At 38.0% G+C, this 17047-nt stretch overlaps 1 protein-coding gene across 18 annotated transcripts in view; it reads left to right on the top strand.

The window, feature by feature from the left end:
• The window catches only part of RBFOX1 (RNA binding fox-1 homolog 1), a 1498714-nt gene that overhangs the window by 626837 nt on the left and 854830 nt on the right, over window positions 1–17047 (top strand). The window contains exon 1 of one of the 18 annotated variants that reach the window (XM_009683530.2): window positions 16547–16606. The exons of the other annotated variants lie outside the window; for them this stretch is intronic. Within the exon in view, the coding sequence (XP_009681825.2) occupies window positions 16562–16606 (45 nt within the window). The 5' untranslated portion in view covers window positions 16547–16561. Of the gene's footprint in view, window positions 1–16546; window positions 16607–17047 lie in introns of those variants that run through there. 18 annotated transcript variants of the gene reach the window in all.

Below are 17047 nucleotides of genomic sequence, written 5' to 3'. Positions count from 1 at the left end.
CATTACCAGTGTCAATGGGAGACTGGTATCTGCTGCATGAATAGGAGAGAAAATTGATGACAAGATTGTTGTGTGTATTGACAAGATTCCGTTTTTCAAACCGTGTATGTGAGTTCTGTGAGCAGTAGCCATCCTAATTATTGTTCTATGAATATATACAACATTTAGTGACCCTTTTCTGTAATTGTCACAGTTGCTCCGGAGATAGTACGACATAGGCGTTACAGGTAAGCTCCTGGGGTTGGTTCTTGGTGGTGGTCCTATCATTGTTGTGTACCATTGAAATGGCATCTCCATGTGCTCCCGTTTTGCTGATACTAAAACTTGAATAATGATAATTCCTTTGTAGGAGTTAGAGGAGGCTTAATTAATATCATTGCCCCTTTTTTTGGACACTCTTACAGCCACATCCAGAATATTATGTCTGATTTGGGGCTTCCAGTAGAAGGAAAGTGTTGACAAACAGGGCAGGGCCAGCAGCAGGCTGTGGGGCTGAAGCCCTAAAAGCACTCGCAGCTCCTTGGGGAGCGCGGTTTACTGAGGCAGGAGAAGAGCGAGTGAAAGTGGGCTTTCACTGCTGCCACCTGCTGCCGAGGGACTCTGGAGAAGACAACAGGAGCCAGAGCCTTCACAGAGGTGCGCAGCAGACAGACAAGAAGCAATGGTCAAGTGGGAGCAACGGAAACACTGGCTGGAAACATGAGGAAAAAGGTTGTCATGGCAAGAGGGGTTTACTGCTGGAACAGGTTTCTCAGGCAGGTTGAGAGACTTCCACCTTTGGAGGTATTTAAAACACAGACCAGATGAGTCTGTGAGCAACCTTGTCTCATTTTGAAGGTAGCCCTGATTTGAGCAAGAGGTAAGACTGGATGACCCCCAGAAATCCCTCCAGCCTAAACTATTCTGCATTTCTGTTTATACAAATATACACACAAGTCTCTGCATTTACTTTAGAAAGGAGGCTGAGCTGTCAGGCCCATAATCACTACCTGAAGGTTTTAGGAAAAGCAATGTCAAGAAAACAGTGGTATTGTGAGTACCATGTGAGTCGGTTTTATATTAAGAAGTTTTTGTCCTAGTTACTTCCTTCCACCTTCAATATAAAGCTCGAAACTGACTATATTTCACTGGCAACTGGATAATTTACTTTTCAATTTGCAATGCATTTTTAATGTTTGCACAAAACAAAACGTAAAGTATTTGAGTAGATGAGGCAATTTGGATAAGTAGAATTAATAAGATGAAATCTTACTATTTTCATTAGTAGTGTGATATTGAAAATGTAGTCCTCAAATGATTAATCTTGGAGGACACTTTCTTCAGAAACAATCATGGAGAACAATTGTATTTGCTGTTCATCTCCTGGCCAAAAAAAAAAAAAAATGTGGACAGCAGCTGCTCAAGCTTCCTTGTTCTGTATTCCATATTATTCTAACTCTTCACACCCTTAGCGGAGAAACAGTCCCCAGGGGAAAAAAAGATAATCTTTCAGCAAACGCTTGCCCATCTACTTGCTATTTTGAGATCGTGAAAAAGATACATTTGCAATGATAATTTCCCTGATGCAGATATTTATGCAGTGTCCTCAGTTATAGTTCATTCAACATCTGCTCTCAAAAGCTATTAAATTGAAAAATCTTTCTGATAGATAGTCAAGATGTAAGGTAAGGTGCATCTCTTTGGATTGATCAGTCAAAGAGATGGAACAGGAAATGTCTCTTTTGTCTGGAATTATCGGTTAATCTGGAATTTGATTGCCACAACATCTCTGAGCGCTTTTTTTCTTTTATGCAGAGTAATTTTAAAGAGAGGCAAAAAGCAGAGATAGTGGCTTGAATTAGCCCTTGAAAATGATCAGCTTGTTGCTAGAGGCGTCACGGTCTCGAGCACGATGGGCGTGAAGGAGCAGGGTGAGAAGCCGTGTTTGTACCAGGTTGGGTGCCTGTGCTGACAATGGCTCGCAAGTGCTCCCTTCTCTTGTCCTTTGAAATATCAGTATTTGATTTGACCTTTATTTTGCCCAACATATACATTCCTTTTCTGCATTAGTTTCAGGGATTCCTTAATTTTGTTCAAACAGTTGCTCAGGTGGCACTGCCCTCCTTCAGAGGAGAGAAGAGTTCCGTAACCAGCAGTGTTTCCGTTCCCAGTAGTGGCTGCCACCTGCTGAAACTGTCCCAAACTCCCCAAATTCCAAACAGAAAAGCATTGGCTCTTCCTGTTGTTTGCAACAAAGGGAGCATGATCGTAATACTGTATTACATAATGAATGTGCAGCAAAACTAGATTTGATGAGGCAAAGTGGGATTGAAACAGCTGCTTAAAGTGAAAATAGATGACCCTGGGAAGTCACTGGGAAACAGCGTACGGTACTAGTAATGTCAGCACTATTATTTTTACTTTTCTGACATGTCAGCGTGTTGTTTGCCGCATTTCTCAGAATAATGGAATTTATGCAAGCAATTTATCCTTAATATGTGTAATATAAATTGTTTATGTTGTGCTTATATATCATATTAACAATATTTGATTTGTGCTTTCTTTACAAATTGGAAGCATTGATTTTCTTTAATTCAGATTTTGCATTTGGGCTGCTGCTTTCTGTTCTCATTTTAGGTTTTGCACTTTGAAATAAGTCGATTTCCCATAAAATTATGTTCTCTCATTGCTTGCCTCCCATTTGGAACCAGTTAATGACTTTCAATTATCAAATTTAAGTTAGTAAGTTAGCCTGCTCCACAAAAAAAGTGTATTTGTTTTTCTTTAAAATACTTTTTCATCTCAGACTAAATATTGGTTCTTTCTTTCTGCCTTTGTTTTTCTTTTTTGAGAAACTCTCAAAGTAAAATCTTTTTTTCTTAAAATGAGACAAAGACATTGCTTGATGGCTGGGCAGAAGCGTTGTTGCATTTTTTTCTCCTTATCCAGAATACAGACCTACTAAAATTGATTTTGAATTTATTCATTAGTTCCTCCTTAAATTTTTTTTTTTTTTTTTGAGATGCTTTGGGGATTTATGGATCTGTCAGTCCCACCACACATCTTTTCCCCCATTTTCATGACTCAAACATAGCCTCTGGTACATGTTCTGTTTTTCATAGCCTGTGATCCAGTTTTAATATGAGTCCTAAATAACTGGGTAAGACTTTGTTCATCCTTCTGAACTGTTCAGGATTTGATAAACATAGGGGGAAACTGTAGGTAATGAGGTCCTTGAATTTATTTTGTCTCATTTGCTGGTGAATTGAGGTAGTTTAAAAAAAAATCTAATTTTGTTTTAAAATACACTATGTAAGCAAGCCATTTTGCTTAATTCTTCTTCAACTGGTATGGAATTGTCCAGAGATGGGAGAAGGTGGGAGCAAGGGGAGAAAAAAATCAAATCTCAGTCTCGGGATTCTGTCTTCTCCCTTTCTCCCATGCTCATTCTCCACGCTCTTTCCCTCCTTCCTTTGTCAGTCAATGACTTGATTGTGTCTTGCGACATTTCAGGTATTTATTTCTTCACTTTTGTGCTTCTAGAATAAAGCACTGAAATTGTCTGTGATGTTAGTGAAGGATTCCAAAAACCAAGTTGCCAGTTCCATCTCCTTTTTTTTAAGGTGTCCTGGCGAATAATGCTTTTACCTAACATAAGATCTTCTAATTTTTTTAGCACTTGTCTTTTCATGTGCAAAGATGTAAAAAGTTTTATTAAATTACATTAGAAATCCCTGGCAAGAATTTTACATCATTCTTCGTATACGCCTATGTAGAAGTAGGTTTACACTGTCCTTCAGATATTTGTCTCCTCCTTTTTGACCAAAAAAAGTTTAAACAGTAAAAGACTACTTAGCAAAAATTTGTAGCTTCATAATGATTACTTGCAACATTTCACAAAGCAAAATTTGAAAGCTATTGGTACATATTTGCAGAGATGCATGAATACATAGTTGTGATTTGCCTCAATGTCTTGCCACTAATTTAAATTCATTGTTATATTACAAAGATTAAAGACACTTAGTTCAACATTTCACAAGAGCAATAAATCTGAGTTAGATCTACCTTTTTAGAAACTCAGGATTAGACCTTTTGGTGAAATGATCCATTAATGTGTTTAAAATCTATTGAATCTTAGTAGAAAGGCACAATTTAAACTCCGAAGTCACCGAGTGAACTTTCCATTAAGTTAGGGAGACTGTGGTCACAGCTCATTTGATCTTTATGAACTAGAAAATGTGATGTAGACCACACTGGCATTCTATTAGAGGAAATCATGCATTTAACCATGTAGCAAAATACTGTAGCCAATTATGTGAACATACACCTATTTTACACATGGCCAGTCTTCTGAGCATAAAGTATTAACAACGCGCATGCTATCTTGTTTTAAGGACTATTTACTCTTAAGTCAGAGGTACAGGATAAAGTTTAGAGAAAAAAAATTGCCATTGATATCAAAATTCTCTAACTGGAAATCAGCCTTGCTCATAAGATGATGTATGGAAATTTTTCACTTGGCATCAGCGCAGGCTAAGTGCAATCCTGTTTTATTTAATAATATCGTTTGTAAAGGAAGAAAAATTGATCAGGTTCAAAATCAGTTTCTTAAAATCCTCTATTAAAAAAAAACTCTGAACACATGAAAATATGTTCTAAATTATAACTCAGCTTTCTTCTGCGTTAGGATGTACCTGAGGGTATCTAAAAATTAATCGTTTCACTTCAGAACATCTTTTCATAAAAGATAGTCAGTAAGGTGGATTGTTCATTAATAGATGTTTAGATTTCAGTCCCTCTGTTCAACTGGCTGGCAGTTTACTTGTTTAATGTTACTATGCCTTTTGAATTCAATTGATTTATGCAGTATAAATTAATATATTCCTGTGGGCGGGTACTTGGACCTTTGAAAAAAAAAGGCTTTATACACTTCAGTCATATTAGACTTCCTCTGTCAGGAGGTTAAATAACACATTGAATGTTGATACAAAAGTTGAATCTGAAAGTGCTGAATTTTAAAAATATTGTAGGTGTCATTGAGGGTAGCTGTGATTATGCTTTTGATTTATTTTCCCATTCACATGGCCTTATGCCAGCTGCCTGCGCTCTGGACAATTTGATCGGCAGGCTTGGGTGTTTCTTCCACATCTCTTGGCTTTCATGGTAAAACGCTGTTGGGAGGAAGGAAAATCTTTACAGTGTCATTCCTAATGACACAAACTCCTTTCACCAGTAGTTTTGACTGACTTCTTTGCCAGAAATAAATTGCGAGCTGGGATGTTACAACCCCTGTCGTTATGGGCTTATCGTGGATATTGGCACTGCAAAATTGGAATAGGCATATGAAGATTAATGTGTTGTGTGCTGACATGTCCTTTCCTATACAAAACATTTAGCGAGTATTGAGGTGGTTTGTACAAGAATTTTGCAGAGAACGCCAAAGCTGAGTCAAGGCAAATTAAACGTCCCCATCTGGCTTTACTTTCCTGCAAATGGACACAGCTATACATTCTAATATAGATTATTATGTTTACTATAGCTCTTCTTTGCAGTGCAGTTTTCCGAAGCTCTTCTACATGGTCCATTAGTCATGATTTTTCCAGAAAGACGTCTGGGTCTTGAAGATGTTGCCTGCATGGAGAAAATGACAGAAGCCCACATGCTAGAGAGCCAGCATATACTTAACGTGTGCCTTTAGTCGGTGAATACCGCACCTGATCTCAGAGGCAAGCGATGATATTTTTGAAAAGTATGATGCACTTGTTTCTCCTGTAACCATATCTGAATTACAGAGAATCCCAGAGTTAGTCTTTCATCCAAGATAATTCTTTCTACAGAGTGAAGAAAGCAGCTTTAAATTTTATTTCTGAAGGCCTGACTTCAAATTCAAATGATTTTAAATATGCTGTGATGTAGAGTAGTGGGATTTTGCAGAGAAGTAATTAAATGTATATTATTAAATATTACTGAGCTAAAAAACAAAGAAGAAGGTTTGTAGCCCTATTTTCTAGTATGGTATGAACTCGGGGAGCAAAATTGAAACCACTGCATTTTAGCCACGAAGCCCCATGATTAGACAAGGTAGCGTTCCTCCCAGGAGCACAGGGCAGAGCTGCCCGTCTGCCCTAGGGACTGGAACTGGAACTGGCAACTCAAGTCAGTGAGAAGCGAGAGGAAACAGCATGTTTTAAGTTGCATATGAAACTCAAAGAGTGATGAACTGTTGCCAAAGATATGATGGGAGGGGTATATAATACTATACATATATGCATACTCACGTTTATAGTCCTTTTTTGCCCCCTAAATTGTGCTATTTTTTCTTGTCCTCTAATGAGATGTTTGTTTTATACACACAGTGCTTATGAGAAGAACAGTATTGGGAGCGTTTTTGAGCAGGTAGTTAGTTTTGATTGTCCCAGTTTTCTTAAGCAAAGGTTTGAGCCAAATGTGTTTGCTAATTTTAACATCTCTAAATCACAGAATCACAGAATCACAGAATCGTTTAGGTTGGAAGGGACCTCTGGAGATCATCTAGTCCAGCCTCCCTGTTCAAGCAGGGTCACCTAGAGCATATTGCCCAGGATCACATCCAGACGGGTTTTGAATATCTCCAGGGAAGGAGACTCCACCACCTCTCTGGGCAACCTGTTCCAAGTCTTCAAACATGTCTCTTGTTGCTGCTGACAGCATGTGATAGAAAGATAACATGAATATACCCATGAAATATCGTGATGAAAAATTTATGGGGTTACATTCAAGCTAATAGTTTCTTGCTTATTTTGTGAGATTTTGTTGTGAAACTTTATTTATATTATGCTGTTGAAAGAAAGTGCACTAATTCCTACTGGTGATCAATATGCATATTTTACCATACATATCTATTTGTGAGTGTGTGGGTACATGTGTTTTTATATATATATATATACATATTTATTTTCATAAATGTATATTTTTATGTATATACAAGAGACTTTTATATTCCCTAACATGAAGCACTGTAGAAGTCAGCAATGGTTACATTTTCGTACTTTCCAAGAAGGCCATTTCATGCTAACTAAAGGAAGAATTTCCATCACTGAGCCATGTGTGAATTTGTAGGTGATTGACAGCAAAAGAGAAGACGAGCAAAAATAAGAAGGATGAGGTTTTGGTAGCTAATCATTGGATGTGCTATTCCTGAATTTTCTTTTCCTGCTGCTATCTGAAAAGTATACTATCTCCTGGAAAAGGAATGATAGATAGTTTTAATCCCATATTCCAAAATGTCAAGGTGAGGATTAGTCCAGCTAGGAGTTTTTCTCACAATTTTTTTTTTTCTAAATACTCTGTATAAAACTCTGTTGGAATTTCCAGTTTTGTACAGTGGATGATACTAAGTGAGGGTTTGATATTAATGGGTGTTACTTGGTACTATGATAGGATAAAAAGAAATGTTGTAATTAAGTGGCATTTGACAAAAGATATAGTATGGCGAGTTCATATTTTTTTCCGCTTTTACAATTCAGCTTTCAGAGTTTATTAAAAAGCACTCACTAGTACAAGTGACCTAGCAAAATGTGAATTCATATCCTTTTCATCTCAAGAGACCAACACTATAAATCTATTTTGATTATATTCAGGTTTCTTACAGAAAAGTAAAGAGGTCCAGGATTTTCCACAGTCTTGTCATGAGTACTTAACTAGGTGTCAAGGATTATAGATTTCAGTCTAATCTCTGCCACGATTTCCCTAGTTTCCTCAGGCAGATCGCTTGGTTATTGCAGCACAATTCTCCATCTGTCCAGCTGGGATCAGAGTGATACTTTGCCTCTAGGGTCAGGGCAGGACTATCTTAAATTGTTTAAGTATGTGGCTGACAAAGGCTCTTTGATCTTGGTCAGATTATCTTGGTCTTGATAAAATACAAATGCTAATAATTTTTAGGAAAATTACATAAGACGTACCACTAATACTAAGAATTACAAATAACACTAGGAGTTGCAGGCACAGACGGTGTAGAGTAAATTGGCAATTAATACATATTCTTTGAGGATAGGAAAGAATAATGTAGGGAATTGGTTTGTGACAGAAAAAAGAGCAGTAAATCTTGTATTTAAAGCTACACAGAAATGAGAGAGTAAAGACAATTGTGTTCTGTGAAGTTGTGCTTGCATATCTGTATAGAAATAAAGACAGACATGGTTCTCCCTGTCTCGTGCCCCTGCCTTGGGTAGTGAGTTTGGTGACTGACTAAGCAATTATGCTCTTATCTTTGCACTTTATGGGTGACTTCAAAAGGAAATACAAGCATTTAGGGCCAGAAATACTTTAAGAGAAAATCTAAATGCAGTTTAGTATCCAAACTCTGGGCCTTACGTTGAATAACTTTTAAGACACTGAGTATGTTGAAGGATGCGTAATACAGGACTAATCTGCAGCCTGCAGTTCAATTCAGTTTTCTAATTGGGAAATTAGATCCTAGTTGCAGAAAAGAAACCATTGTCCCCAAAACTGGGTAGTGTCCACCTATATGGAACAGGAAGGCAGCGTGAAGGTCCTAGCCAGGTCATTTCAAGCTGAGAAGATGCTTTGAATGAAAGGATGCTTATCCCATCCCCAGAGAGAGAGGTTCACCTGTATATTTCTTATGTTTATTTGTATCTTTTCACCTAAGTACATATACCAAAGCTCTGAGAATTTATGTCTGTTATGGTTAGCAAAATATGTGCACATAAAGCAAATACTTTTCCAGGTTCCATCGTTGCTTGTGTTAAAATATGAATACTGTTCTCTAGTGCTACAAAAATTTTTAATTTTTGTACAAGCCAGATTGAGTAATCCGAATATTTTTCGTTCTGATTAGCATCAAGTTTTAGTTATTCTCAGGGCAACATTCAGGTTTTCCATTTACTACTACTTAGTGTAGATAAATAAATGTTTGGGGAAGAATGCTAATATTTTATCCATGAAGTATAGAAAATTTTCATAGTTCTTATGAAGCAGTGAGTTGCGATCACATAGAAACAGTATTAATTATGTACAGAAATAGTGTTTGGATTTTTACTTTTCAGAGATGTAAAAACTTTTGGGCCATTGTTTTATGCATCCTTATTTTTGTAGGAAATGTTAGTGCTAAAGTCTACTAGTAAAATTAATAGTCAGTACAGTTGTTTAACTAATCTATGTATTCATTAAGAAAGAGTCCCTGCTGTTGCTGGCTCCAGCACAACTTAATGAATTACTATGTGAAATATGGATGTGGTAAATGATCCAACTTCCTGAAACAGGAGAACAGCTGTTACCTTCTTTTATATTTGAAGTCACTGACTGTTCTCCTTATTTGTGTGTGAGCCATCCCCTCTTTCATGTTATGACAGTAATTCCATAAATTCTGGTCTGAGATTCATCTGTAAACCCTGACCTCTGCCTTGGCTTCCTGCTGTTTCTTTTTATTCTCCTCCCTATTCACCATTTTATCATCTCACCGTACAGCCATCCATCATCAGCTCTCCCTCCTTTTCTCCACTGTAAGATTTTTTCAAAACTTTTAAGTTATCATATCCTTTCCTTTTTCAGTTGCTTTCTTAATCCATTCTGTTTTCCTGATAGCCCAAGTTGTTACTGCACTTGAGAAACTAGTACTTCAGGCAGCTTTCCTTGTGATGTGTTTTTTCTAGGGCCATATGACTCTGATTTCTTGAAGCAACCGTTGGAAGTTCATTAGAAGTTTTTCCTAAGTGTTTCCGTTTATCTTTAAGCCCTGCTGCTGTTTCCTCAGATCAGTCACTGAACTAAATGATTTTTTGCTTCTTTGTCTGATCTGTTATTTTTCTGTGTAGAAGAGACGCTGGCAACTGGTCTTTAAATAACACCTCAGGGAAGGAAAACCTCTTAGTCCTGCACCTATGAACAGTACCACTGTCAATACTCTTAAGATCTTTCTCATGAATATTCATGCACCTTTAGCTGGGGCGTTCCGCCCTTTTCGTTTTTTTATATCCACAGTGATTTTTCTTGAGATTCGTATCTCTGAAACTCTGTATGTGTTGTTAAGCACAGGTCTAGCTGATCCTGCTTTGAGCCCAGGGACTGGACTGCATTCTCTAGGGATCCCATCCAACCTCAACCTCTGACTGCCATGTGAAAAAGGAGAAGCGGTAATGGAGAGTAAAGAAACAAATATGGAAAATGTTGTGTGTTGAGTGAAAAAAGCACCACACAGAGCTAAGTAGTAGCTCTCAGAAGCAGTTTGACCTACTTCCCTTACCACAGAAGGTGCAGAACCCAATTGCAGTGTCTCAGAGACACGGAAATACCCAGCGGGATATGTAGTACTTGGCTTTATTCTGCAGTACTACAAGTGGCATTCTAATACGTTTATTTTTTATTTTAGTTATATAGTGCACTGTTTTGAATGTGTTTAAAAGCAAGCAAGCTAGAAGCTATTTTCTTTTTAACATGGGCTGTTGGGTTACAAAAAATACTTTATTTACACTACAGAAATAGATGCAAGTCCCTTCCTTTCACTGGTAAATTCACTTCTGATTATCCTGGACCATTGAGTAGGGTTTGGGGGGAAAAGGAAGGGGAAGAAGAAGAGAATAGAGTTGGAATTTTACATTGTTCAGAAAAGAAGTTTTTTCTTCCATCTCTAAGAACTAAGAAACTCCTTGTATTTAGCGGAGTGAATTATAGTTTTCACTGTCAACGCGTATGGAACTGGAAAGCTCATGAGAAAGTTGTCTGGTGTGGTGTTTGGTCAAATTTAGGCTCTGTGTTCTTACATAAACGATGCGTAAGGGAATGGTATTGATTACCATCTTTAAAACATTCTGTAGCTATTTGGGGTCAGCTATTTAAAGGCATAACATTAATAAAAAATAATCAAATTGTATAATATATTACTGACACCTTGTTGCTTATCCTTATACCATCTATTAAGTATTCCCTTTGTAATTGCTTTTTTCTTAATTTTCTTAGGCCCTCTCGCTGTCCCTTCCCTGTCTTTCTCTGTTGAAAGTATCCTGCTTCGCTACAATTTCTTCTCTCCCTTACAGTTTTTGCCTCCAGGGTCAAATTCAGAGCAAAACCTTAATGCAAGGCGTGTAATATGAGGAAGTGAGATTTTATCCAAGTTACTCCATTTATGTCATTTTGAACTTGCTTACAAAAGCAGTAAGTTCAAAATTAGGCACAACTGGGCTATAAATGTTTATCACCCCAGCCTATGTACCCTCTCCTTACCTAAGGCTCTGGTGTAATATTTTAGGGATTATCTGTGTTTTCCCTGCCATCCACAACGTTGCAAGTGTTTTGGAGGTTGCATGCAGACGCCGCAGCCCCGTGCGCTGCCTGGTGTGGCGTGGTGCAGGGTGCTTGGGCCACCCGTGGCACTGAGCGGTCCAACTGCACTGTTTTCACTTCCAGCTGACTGCAAGCTGGCAGCTTAGTCCTCCTTCCTGCAGTGCGTCTGTGTCACTCGGCGTGGTACGGAAATGAAAAAATTACCTCCAAACTAAGGTTGAGCTGTGGAGTTATCTACCTGCACCTGGAGTGAAGAGCAGACGGATTCTTTTAAAGAAGCACTTTCAGTCCTCCGAACAGATGGTGGGCTCAGCCCTTCAGAATAATCCTTATTTTATATACACCACTGCACAGAAAGTGGTAGGAGTTTAAGGGAGAAAACGAAGGAAGGGGCTGTATATTGAGATGATCATTAGTTTGGCAGCAAGGACCGGGAGCTAACTCCAGTGGTCTGCCATCAGTTTTGGGTCACCTCTTTGTCAATCTTGCATGCTTACTGACAATTGATCTAACTTGGACAGCTTCTTCAGTTTTTGATCTGCTCTGCAGATGAGAGCATAGACACAGGAAATCATGCAAATTTTAACAGTTTTTACAATTATGAAACTTTTAGTGGTGTGTTTGTCAAAGCTTGCTGGTAGGTCAGAGAGTTCACCAGGATTCTAGAAACGCAAATCCCCGCGTTTATCAGGTGTTAGTTGGGGTTCGCCTTAGGAGGCAATTTGAAGATTGGATCTGTGTGTTTTTTCACAATTAGGGCATACTGCATACGTGCAGCATGGCTTTTGTCACTAGCAGAGGTGTTGATGCATTTTCCAGGTTAGTTTACTCATTTCAATATATATTTTCCCCCAAATGGGTTCTGAGCAAAAGATTGTACTTTTTCTGGTGTGATGAATAGAAAATAGATATAACTGAGCTGAGATTTCATCTCTAAGATTTCTTCTTATGTGCCACCTATACTGAAGACATGATAGTTTAATCTCCTTTTTAAGTCAGATATGAATTCGAATTGTAATTTTAAAGAAACATACAACTTTTGGATTACTACTGTGATACTCTCTAAGTTGTCTTCAGTGGTAGCGTGAAGTTGAATATCATAGGTAATGCTTTATTATAATGTGACACTAAGAGCGGTATTAGCTTGGAATGAATAAATGCATGAATTATACAAGAAGCCCTGCTTTATTTATTTTTTTCTTTTTTAATAGTTCTTCAGTGCTGTATATATTTACATAATTTGCTGTAAAAAGAGGTCAAGACTGGTGTTCCCTAAGCTTTACTTGACTTTTCCGTTTGGAAGGGATGGAGCCCTTAGATTTGTCTTAGGTTTTCAATGAAAGATAATTTGGCAAATCAGGAGCTAAGACACGCAGAAAAAAATGTGGAAGAAAGGGTAAGTTTAATATAAACTGCGAATTCAGCTATTCACATGAGTCACCTGATAAAGTCAAGCTTGTATTCAATAAGTTATTGAATAACCTGCGTTTAAAGGTTTTAGGAGTCTCAGGCAAAGTGCATAGACTAGTTAATGAATCAGAGCTTAATTTAGTGTTTTTAGTTTGTTCTGCATTCAGGTTTAATGTTCGTTATATCATTGTTTATAGTCAGGATTTTCCTGCTATTCTTAGGGTCATCTTTAGGATTATTATTCACAATGACCATTTTTAAAAGGAAACTTAATTGGCCTGGAAAAAGTTATGACTCCATAGACGTTGCAGGCAAACTGCGTGGGATAGAAAACATTGTTCAGTTGTTGAGTCAATGCGTAAAGGAAATTGTAAATGTTAGACACTTGGTATGTAGGTTTTTACCTATGATTTCTGTATACCTTGCACCCTGAGATATCCACAGATATTCACAGACCTAATTTCTTAATGTAGACAAAATCTAAATGTTAAAAACAGGGGAGTTACGAGTAGGGAATATTTGGCCATATTGGGTAGTAATTTGTTTTTTATAGATTAAGAAGTGAAAAAGTCAAGGAAATTGGTCATAGAGTACTATTGTTCTTATACCCTCACTGATTACAGTGAGGATAAGTTAATTATCATTGTCATCAGCCACAGTGTAGACAGTGGTACATTAAGGAAAGAACATTAGTGTTTGCATAGAGCAGGAACTGAGAAAAGTCTCTTTCTACGAGATCCATTGATGATACGTGGACTGTGCTGCTCGGTTTTTTAGGCCGAGGAAAGCCATAGTGCTGGCATGGAGTTATACCAAAACTTTACTGTGTGTCTTTTTCTTTCCTCACCCCAGAGCATAGACCAGTATGTCTTGTCATTCAAGCTGAAGCTTTCCCGAATAGGAGTGTCGTAGACTCAAGAACCAAGACTAAACAGTTCACTGCAACCTTTGCAGGTGTCTGTGGTCGTTGTCACATGCTTTTTTGTTGTTGTTGTTTGTTTGTTTTTTGAGGAATGGCTGTGGGAAAACTGCTTAACTGCATTTATTTTGAAAATCTTAGATGTGCTTGTCTAATATACAGTTAACCAGGCCACTTAATAGAATGTGATTGTAGGAAAAGGTTGGGAGTTTCTTAATGAGTATAATAAACTGATTATACCCTTACTTGGGTTGTGATGAAAATGACTCCTTTGTATTGAGCGCAGTGAACTCCGATTTGAGGATACTTACTTTTTTCATTGTAAATACCTTGAAATTTCTATAATAAGGACTTCAAAGAGGAGATAGAAAGAAAAGTAAATAAAATGTAAAATAACATGTAATTACGTTTTGACCCCATAAATTGGTAACCTTCAAAGCTAATGCTGCAGAAGCACAATATTATTAGCGATAAAAAGAATTTGCTTTGCCCTTTCAAAATTACCATAAACCGATTGTCTGAGAAGGAATGATGTTAATATTTAAGAAGTAGGACACTAAATTCTATTATCTCAGAAACTCTGTCACCAGGCGCACTCTATAGTCCTGTTATCTAATTATTGTCCTTATATTGCATTAGTGTTCCAGCAATTTGTCTACCTTTGGAAAAGTAATTGACATTTGGGTTACTGCTTCATATTTGGGAGACTCACTAGCTATTTTAAAGAGTCCTCTTCTGTCACAGCAGATCAGCTTAGTTTTACTTAAAACAAAAGAGAAAGGCTGTGTTTTAGAGTATGTCACTTATATAGTGCTCTTGTAAATTGGTATTAAAACGCAGGTTATATATCAAAGCTGAACTGAAAAGGAAAAAAACAAAGCTTGTGGTGACAAACAAATAAATGACACTTCTGGCTTTAATGTTGAGGCAGTCTACTCTTCTTACGCTTACTGGGCAAGCAGTCCTGTAGTGACGTGTAGAGCCAAAGTAAATACCACGATGATGTGGATAGAGGGAAACAGGATTTTGTTTCTTTTTTTGTTTATATCTACAACTGTTTAGTTAGATGGATGTAGTCATACAGCCACAGTCACACCCACGTGAAGGACCTCTTCCACGCTCAGCACCTGAGCCATCCCAAAGATGCTGTAATGTCTAACTATACATCCTTGTCTAACAGAGAAATTGCAGTAAAGTTTTTGTAGTACACACCCTTTTTTGTGATGGCTGCCTTTTTTAAATGGGGTAAAGAAAAGCAGCAGATTATAAAGATACCTTTGTAAGAAGTGGTGCTTGCTCTGCTGTGGTTTTGCAGCTTGTTAGGTAACTTCTGTTTGGCTTCCTTTATCTATTTCTAAGGCAAATGGCACACTTTGTTTCCTTTAGCTGTAACCCTTTCTTCTGTAGTATTTCTACGTTATCATTAAAGTAAAAAGTAGTTAGATTACAAATAATTTTTTTTACATCTAAAATATATAGACATTCTCTAGATATTCTGAAGTGGTTTTAGTTTCCTCTTTTGTTAATGTTTAGAGGAAGAGCGCTTGCAAACTCTGTTTATACAATTTCTTTGCATAGGACAGTTAGAGCTGAAAGGATATTGGCTACTCCCTACAGCCTGAAAAAGGGAAGAGCCGACTGGATTTCCACAATTGCCTTCCGCTGAATGTGTTGCCATTGTCTTTCCTAAGGGTTCAACTCTGTGTACGGTTAAGTGCTTGAGACTTAGCCGACTAATGTTATTGGGGATCTAAAGTTGATTGGAGATGCACAATTACAAATTGTATGTAATACTTTATATGACAACTGGAATAAAGTTAAAAGGATACGTTACACTACCAAGGGGAAAGTAGTTGTCTGGAGGTGGTGATAACTTGGCTAACGTAATTTGGTTAGGGACTTTTTCATTTCTTGTTCAAAAACAGGATAATCTTAAAGCTCTTCAAAATTATTATTTTCCTGGAACTACTGCATAACCTAAAGTTAATATTCAAGTAAGTTAGGAAATGTACATATAATTAAAATGAAACATTTAGGAAGGCAATGAAAGTTCTTCTAATGAGAATGACAGCATCTATCATAAAGAAATTATGAAAATTAAGTACTTCAAAATAGTAATCAAGGTACTGCCTCTGTACTGCTGTCGTTCACATGAATGTATTACAGTAATAAAACAGCTGGAGTTGTAATCTGAGAGCATCTTCAAAGCACCAATTAACCTGTTCCGTTTCTGGACCATTTTATCTTCATCTGAGATTAGTCTAAGACTGTTATTTTGGGGCAAACAAAAACATTCTGCGTATACATGAGGTGTGGGTACATATATTTTAGGGTTGAGTTGGTAGGAAGTTATAGTTTAGGAAAGTGTCAGTGTATTTTAGTATGTTTGGAGTAAGACATTTGAAATTTTTGGAACACAGCGGGAACTTTATTTTGATTTCCTTATTAAGTTGTCAAACTTGGGCTGAAATTATCCATAGTGGGAATCTTCCTCAGGCTAAATATTCTTCTAAAACTTCAGCTAAAACAGTTCAATCTGCTTCTGATAATAAAGCTAAGAGAAGTAGATGGCCCAGCTCGTTTCACAGTACCCTCTTCTCGGAGGCGCTAGCGTAGCCTTTCAGACAGGGATTTGGAGTATGTGTTTGGGGGCGAGGCAAACAGCGGTGAGCTTGCTGAACCGTACGCCCGTTGACTGTTTTAAATGAAAATTCTCTGACACTTTGTAAAGGTATAACATCCTGAGAAATCTCAGGTAACACGTACGCCTTGGAGATGTCCTGGCACACGCAGCTGCAGCGAGGTGGCAGCACGCTGCGCCTGCCTAGGCGCAGAGCTGGCTGGCGGTGGCTTGGGTCTCCACGTTAGGCTGCTGCGAGGAACTGCAACTGAAATCAGGGAAATCAGTTTGCTCCAAGCTGGGTCCAGACGAAGAGAGAGAAAAAAAAAAAAAGAGAGCGTGAAGAAGAAATGCCACTCAGGAGATGTGAATGGGTCACAGGGCTACATGTGCTGGTTAGTATTTAGTTGCAGTACAGGTAACTTATGCTTTGTTTGGTTTTCACAGTGAAAATTGCCTAGTTAGGAGAGCCTTAGGAGCTAGGAAATGCCATTGTAAACGCTGCCTCTGCAAGTCTGAGTCACTCACGTCCTTTGAACCATCAGCTTTAAGCGGATGCTTTTTCTCAGAGGCTCCCGTGCAGTGATCGGGACGGGACAGACCTGCTCGGAGAACGAGCTGCCTCCACGCAGTGAAAACACCCGTGTGTAGCAGCTCGGGCTCCTCTGCTGCCGAGACCAGAGCGAGGTATTTGCAACCGAGCCTGGCATCCCTTGGAAGAGAAGAGATAATTTTGTAACTGAAACACTCAGATGTTGCCCTATGTAATTGCTGTCTGCCTCTACCTCTGCCAAAATATTCCTATTTAATGTGAGGCAAGTCACATAAACCCGCTT

This window comes from Struthio camelus, chromosome 15 (genome assembly GCF_040807025.1).
Source record: "Struthio camelus isolate bStrCam1 chromosome 15, bStrCam1.hap1, whole genome shotgun sequence".
NCBI classification, from domain to species: Eukaryota; Metazoa; Chordata; class Aves; order Struthioniformes; family Struthionidae; genus Struthio; species Struthio camelus.
The sequence above is the reverse complement of the archived record's forward strand: the minus strand, read 5'-3'. Positions and strand labels throughout refer to the sequence as shown.